The sequence below is a fragment of the Saimiri boliviensis genome, chromosome 4, assembly GCF_048565385.1.
Source record: "Saimiri boliviensis isolate mSaiBol1 chromosome 4, mSaiBol1.pri, whole genome shotgun sequence".
NCBI classification, from domain to species: Eukaryota; Metazoa; Chordata; class Mammalia; order Primates; family Cebidae; genus Saimiri; species Saimiri boliviensis.
The window spans coordinates 123,287,949-123,295,200 of record NC_133452.1 but is presented as its reverse complement, the minus strand read 5'-3'; the positions used below and the strand labels follow the sequence as shown (position 1 = coordinate 123,295,200).

The window sequence follows — 7,252 nt, the reverse complement described above, 5'->3', positions numbered from 1 at the left end:
TTGGCAGGAATTTATATTGAAACATATCCAACATTATAATGTTACACAACATTGTAAATGATCCTTCATTATACAGGTCAACTTGAAGTTCTTCTTTTCTCTCCTTATCTTTGAAACCAGTTAGTTTCTTAATTATATTTGCTTTTCAGTGTGGCTTAAAGCTTGAAGCCTTCACACCACAACCTTAAGCTATTTTATGAAATCCACTGCTTCTGTTCTTTATCCCATTGGAGTTACTCACCTAGAGAACATGTGCCTGTGGTTCTCACATCTCTTTTACCACTGAGGCCTTGGTGGCCCTCTTTCCCTTATGAATTCTTCTTCTGTGTATTTCTAGGCTTATGGTAGTAACTAATATTGCTTTAAGAAAACAGACTACTAAGGTCAGGTGTGGTGGCTCACGCCTGTAATCTCAGTACTTTAGGAGGCCAAAGCGGGTGGATCACAAGGTCAGGAGCTCAAGACCAGACTGGCCAACATGGTGAAAGCCCATCTCTACTAAAAAATACAAAAATTTAGCTGGGCATGGTGGCTCATGCCTGTAACCCCAGCTACTTGGGAGGCGGAGGTAGGAGAATTGCTTGAACTGGAACTCAGGAAGCAGAGGTTGCAGTGAGCCGAGATTGTGCCACTGCACCCCAGCCTGGGCTACAGAGCAAGACTCCACCTAAAAACAGAAACACAAAAAAAAAACCAGGTGAATCATGTATGTTTTGTATAAAGGGATAGTTGTAGTATGACTTGCAAGTCTTGGAGGTATTGTATGTTGGGGGTATTGTATGTTGGGGCAGTAACTTAGATAACCAATGCCCAAGTCTTGTCCTGTGTTTCCTGTTTTGTATCTTGGATGCCAAAATAAGTGCATGCCTTCTAATAAGTTTTCTTGTGTTTGTGTAGTGACATCATATATATATATTATTCTCACTGTTGATTTTTTCCACAAATATGGATATTAATCCTTTCCTTTCTTAGTATGTCTCATACTAAGAAAGGAAATTCTGCTATACAGTCATGTGCCATATAAAAGCACTTCTAGCAATGGTCCCATAAGATTATGATACGCTTTTTTTTTTTTTTTTTGAGACGGAGTTTCACTCGTTACCCAGGCTGGAGTGCAATGGCGCGATCTCGGCTCACCGCAACCTCCACCTCCTGGACTCAGGCAATTCTCCTGCCTCAGCCTCCTAAGTAGCTGGGATTACAGGCACGCGCCACCACGCCCAGCTAGTTTTTTGTATTTTTAGTAGAGACGGGGTTTCACCATGTTGACCAGGATGGTCTCGATCTCTCGACCTCGTGATCCACCCGCCTCGGCCTCCCAAAGTGCTGGGATTACAGGCTTGAGCCACCGCGCCCGGCCAATACCCTACTTTTACTGTAATTTTTGTTTAGGTATACAAATACTTACCAGCATGTTAAAATTGGCAACCATATTCAGTACAGTACTGTATGGGTTTGCTACATAGCTTTATTGGTTAAACATATTCACAAAATTCTGGTCAAATACGAACTATATTGTTATATACCTGCTAGGTGTATAGTAGGCTATATGACAAAGGTTTATGTAGATACTTACACAGTGACAAAATCACCTAACAAATAATTTCTCCAACTGTATTCCCATCATTAAGTGATACATAACTGCAGTAGCATACCTTCCTTGTTCTTCCTCTCTCCCTCTCTCTCCTTTCCCTCTATCTGAAACTAGGCAATGAAGATAGTAGATGAGATTATTTTCTATTGCCAGATCCGAAGATATTTTAAATCTTTTTGCTGTTTATAATCACAGAGATACAGCCAGTCTGCTGTTCATGTGGACTGTTCAGAGATCTAAAAATATTAAAATTTATTTATCATGTTAAATAGATACTATAGTTAATAAATATCAGAGACAGACTTCACTTATTTTATTCTCCTATTTGAGAAACTTAAAAGGTTTTGGAAAAGAGAAGGGAAAATGCAGTATAATTAAGCCAAAATTGATCTTTTGGGCTATTTTTGCATATCTAAGATGGAAAAATAATAATTCTGTGGATGATAATTATAATGCTGGTGATAATTGCAAAGGTTTTAGTGATTAGATAGAAGACACTGATGATTTTTTAAGAAAATACTTCAAAAATTGCATTTTTGAGACTACATTTTTAAAGCAATATGATAAAGACCGAAATTTTTAAGATCTTGAAATTTTGTTTTTCTTTGTTGGATGACAATTAAGGTTTATGATTGTTCCAGGATTGGTATACTTCTGCTTTATTTTCCTTCTCACCTTATAATCCTCTCTACATATGCTGTCACTCAAATGTATGCATACATATATACACATTTATACATACATACTTTTATAATATACATATTATAAAAATAATGGCTGCCTCTTACTGAGTATCTACCACATGAAGACTGTACTAGGAACCTTACATATGTTATCTCACAACAACCCCAGAAAAGAGGTGATGCTATATCCATTTCATAGCTAGAAACACAGATCTTTCAAGTTTACGCGTTGGTAAATGACATCTCTGGAATGTAAATCCAGCTCTTTCTGCAACATTAGAGAATTACTCGATTGATTCCTATATAAGTCAAAAGATAGGTTTATTAATAAATAGTATTAAATTTACACAAAAATTTTCTCTTTTTTATATTCTCTCTCTTCTTCACACTTGGAATGTATTTTCCAGCATGGCTTGCACTTCCCTGCACACCCTCCTCCTCATCAGCTAGGAGTAGTACTAACAACTGAAGTTCCTATGAGTGCAGCAGACATAAACCAGTAGACATTAATTTAGTTATTGTCAGAACAGACAAATAATTCCGTTACTCAATGTCTGGCTGCCACAGTATCATTAAAAAGATATTTTCTTAACTGCAGATTTTGGGGGCACCTCCTTCAAGTAATTCTGATTAGGTGAGCTGGGAAGAAGCCTCGGAATACCCTGTGAAACCTTCTAAGGTGATTTTCATTCATAGGCAGGTTTGAGGACCACTGGCTAAATCAAAAGCAGAACTGATAGTCAATACTCCAATTAAGGCCAAACTTAGGAATGACTAAGCTGCACGTTAGAATCACCTTTCAACACTTTTGAAATCCTGATGTTCAGACCCTGGCCCAGATCAATCACATCAGGATGTCTGGAGGTGGGGTATTTTTAAAGTATTTTTACAGCTCCCAGGTAACTACAATATGCAGCCAAGACTGAGAACCTCTGCTTTAAAGAGTGGAAGTAATCAGTCCGAGTTTTGTTACCAGAAGTAAATCTGTACAGGTCTGCAGCAACCTCAGTTCTTGCCTCCTCAGAAGAAAGAATTCGATTAAGAGGTATAAGGCAGAAGGAGGGACTGAGGCAAGTTTTAGAGGAGGAGTGAAAGTTTATTAAACAACTTTAAACGAGGAATCAAAGGAAGTAAGGTACTCCCGGAAGAGAGCCAAGCAGGTGACTTGAGAGAATAAGTATGCAGTTTAACTGTTAACTTAGGGTTTTATACTTTAGTAGGATCCCAGCTCTTGTGTTCCTTCTCCCTTGGTTCTTCCTTTGGGGTGGGCTGTTCACATGCACAGCGGCTTGCTAGCACTTGGGAGGGGAGCCTGTGCAGTGTGTTTACTGGAATTGTTCACGGGCTCACTTGAGGCGTTTTTTTTTCCTTACCAGTGCAGTGTTCCAAGAGGAAGGTCATTCACCATTTTGCCTCTTATTACACATGCTTGAGCCCACTCACCCAGCTCCTGAGATCTTATCAGGAAGCTGCTGATGACCAGTTTCAGGTGTTTCTGTCTATTGGAAGACTGCCTTTCCCTGGTGCTGCTGCAACCAATTATTATTTTAGAGAGACTGTGTAGCAACTGCCTGACCATCACCTGATGGTTGCCAGAATTCCTGGAGAAAGAAGGGGCTCTCTCCTGCCCTGCTCCTATCTGAGTAGCTACCTACTATTATTTTGGTTGTTTGTCTTGCAGTTCCCCTCTCTTTTCCGTGTTCCACTCTCTGGGCTAGAGTTGCAGAGTTGTTACCCTGAATATGATAATGTGTGGACATCCCCCTGCATCTTGACTATAGCTCCAACAGGGAGCAGGGAACTGGATTTGCAGCTTCTGAGTGGCTTGTCTTCCACTGGATCAAAATATTTAAGTGTTCAAAACTGAAATGTGAAAGAACAATGTATCCTAATTTCATTTATTTATCCAACAGGCATTTAAGCTGAATGTGAACATTACTTTTCACTCACTAAAAGAAACGTAGGTTATACTCTTACTTTTAACTTGCTTACACATATCCCACCCACAAACGCAGACACACAAACACACAGAGAAAGACAGTGTTATATAATCTCTATTGCAAATTTTTGCTTAAAAGGTTGTCCCTTGGCCGGGCGCGGTGGCTCAAGCCTGTAATCCCAGCACTTTGGGAGGCCGAGGCGGGTGGATCACGAGGTCAAGAGATCGAGACCATCCTGGTCAGCATGGTGAAACCCTGTCTCTACTAAAGGGGCAAAAAATTAGCTGGGCATGGCGGCGCGTGCCTGTAATCCCAGCTACTCGGGAGGCTGAGGCCAGAGAATTGCCTGAACCCAGGAGGCGGAGGTTGCGGTGAGCCGAGATCGCGCCATTGCACTCCAGCCTGGGTAACAAGAGCGAAACTCCGTCTCAAAAAAAAAAAAAAAAAAAAAAAAAAAAAAAAAAAAAAAAAAAAAAAAAAAAAAAAAAAAAGGTTGTCCCTTTGTGTATTTCAGGACTGTGATGGGAAGAAAGGCAGGCAGAATTGTTAGGCACTCCAGGCTACTTTTAACTGCCTGCTTTGTCTGTGTAAGACTGGACACACAGAAGATACAATTAAAATTTCAAAGATTATTGAGGGTTAGCAGTAAAAGTGCGAAAAACAGATATAGCATGTTTACACAACATTTCTCTGCTATTCCAGTTCCCAAAGGGTGTTGGTAAAAGCTTTAAGTTGAGTCGGGGGATACTTCAGATTTCTCAGAGAAAACAGAAAGCCAGGGTGAGCATCCAGGGTCAGGCAATCAAAGCTAATGAGCCGATAAAGGACTGGAGGGCTATGAGTCATCAGCACCTGCTGGCATTTTTTTCTGGACCAGGTTTGAATATACTTTATATCTAAAATCTAACTCCACATATTTTTCCCCTAATATGTTTGAATCTGGTTCACGGTGCTCTAAAATCACCTCAAGGGTTGGGTTGCTTTCCTCAGTGTCTGTCATAAGAACATGAAATAAAATAACAACAGTCTGGTGACTGGGAAGTGGAGAAAAATTTAAAGTTACCTCCCGTTTATGTCTAAGTCAGTTTAAATCAGGGGATGGGATGGGTCCAAACTCCAGCAGGACAAGTGAAGAATTTTATGAGTCAGTTCAAAATGAGTTTGAAAACAGGTTTAGAACAATTTTATTTCCTCTAGGTAAAAAAAAAAAAAAGCAATGGGGCTTTAAAACACAGCAACATGCAAATCAAAGGGCAAATTCAAGGGTAAAATTATTTTACAAGTTCCAGTGACCACACACACACACACACACACACACACACAAATCCTATTTAAATATGGGATAGGGGGAAGCTGACATTGTACAGCCAAAAAAAAAAAAAGAAAGAAAGAAAGAAAGTCAAGTACCAGGTTGTCTAATATTGTTTTAACTCTGTTAATAACTATGAGCCCTGAAGAAGTTATATAAAATTTTCTGAACCTTAGGTTCTTCATACTTAGAAGAAAGATAAGGGATAATTAGTATCTTTCAATCTCCAAAATGTTTAGTTCCATATCTGGTTGGAAACTTCAAACTTTGGATTGTCTAAAAGGTGTGCATGGTTATTTTATAAAGAAAATTGCTGGGAGAGCGGCAGCGGCGACCGGAGTGGTAGGAGCGTCAATTTATTCGTCTGCAGTCCCAAAATGGAAAGAAGATGCTAATTAAAGTGAAGGTTACCTGCTTCTCCCAGTTCCTAACGTAGGCCGCCTCCGAGCACAGCCCTAAAACGTTAGCCCGGGGAAACCGGGGCTTCCCAGGGGCTAGACTGTGAGCCCTTACTGGTGGTTGCCAAGGTGTGGTATCTCAGCCGTCCTACAGGAGCCAAAGCGGGGAGTGTGTTCAGTCAGCACCTGCCTTTCTGAGCCTGGCATCCTGGACCAGCCTCACTTCCTTGGCAGAGACAGACGCTGACCGGAAAGGAAATTGAGATTGACATTGAACCTACAGATAAGGTGGAGCGAATCAAGGAGCGTGTGGAGGAGAAAGAGGGAATCCCCCCACAGCAGCAGAGGCTCATCTACAATGGCAAACAGATGAATGATGAGAAGACAGCAGCTGATTACAAGATTTTAGGTGGTTCAGTCCTCCACCTCGTGTTGGCTCTGAGAGGAGGAGGTGGTCTGAGGCAGTGATGGACCCTCTATTTTACCTCCTTACCCTGTCGCTCATAATGAGGCATCATATATCCTCTCACTCTCTGGGACGCCAGAGCCACTGCCCCCTCCCCTGGATGCCCAGTAATGTATGTCTACTGGTGGGAGACTGTGAGGATCCCAGGATGCAGTATTCCTGGCCCAGAGGGCCCTTGCTGACTATTGGGTGTTAGTTTGCAGTCCTGTGTGCTTCCCTCTCTTATGGCTATGTCCCTGGTTGTCAATAAAATATTTCCTGGCCTCCTGGAAAAAAAAAAGAAAGAAAATTGCTTTAAAGTTGAATTTGATGCTTATAATTCCCTCCCCCTTTAAAAAACTATGGTTCCCTCCAATGAAATTCCCCCTACTTCAATTTAGTCTGTAGAAAATTAATAATGCTCTACTAAATGCAGACATTTTCCAGAATTGAGAAAATGTTTCAGGGCAAAACATTCTTATAGAAATGGTTTCCCCTTAATACTACATCCCCAAAATGTTTTAATTAAAGAAGACTATGGGACCGGGCACGGTGGCTCACACCTGTAATCCCAGCACTTTGGGAGGTCAAGGTGGATGGATCACTTGAGGTCAGGAGTTTGAAACCAGCATGGCCAGCATGGTGAAATCGTATCTCTACTAAAAATACAAAAATTAGCTGAGCGTGATGGCAGGCACCTGTAATACCAGCTACTCTGAAGGCTGAGACAGGAGAATTGCTTGAACCCAGGAGGCGGGGGTTGCAGTGACCCAAGATTGTGCCACTGTGCTCCAGCCTGGGCAACAGAGAAAGACTCTTAAAAAAAAAAAAAAAGGCCATGAAGTCAAGTAACTATCTCTTGAAAGAAAGAATAGATTTTACT

At 41.1% G+C, this 7,252-nt stretch overlaps 1 protein-coding gene across 1 annotated transcript; it reads left to right on the top strand.

The window, feature by feature from the left end:
* The first annotated feature begins 5,842 nt into the window (after positions 1-5,842).
* LOC101037145 (ubiquitin-like protein NEDD8) lies at positions 5,843-6,679 on the top strand. Its single transcript, XM_003926359.3, has 2 exons — positions 5,843-5,932; positions 6,165-6,679. The coding sequence occupies exons 1-2, from the start codon at positions 5,915-5,917 to the stop codon at positions 6,390-6,392; spliced, it is 246 nt and encodes an 81-aa protein (XP_003926408.1). The 5' UTR covers positions 5,843-5,914; the 3' UTR covers positions 6,393-6,679.
* The last annotated feature ends 573 nt before the right edge of the window (positions 6,680-7,252 follow it).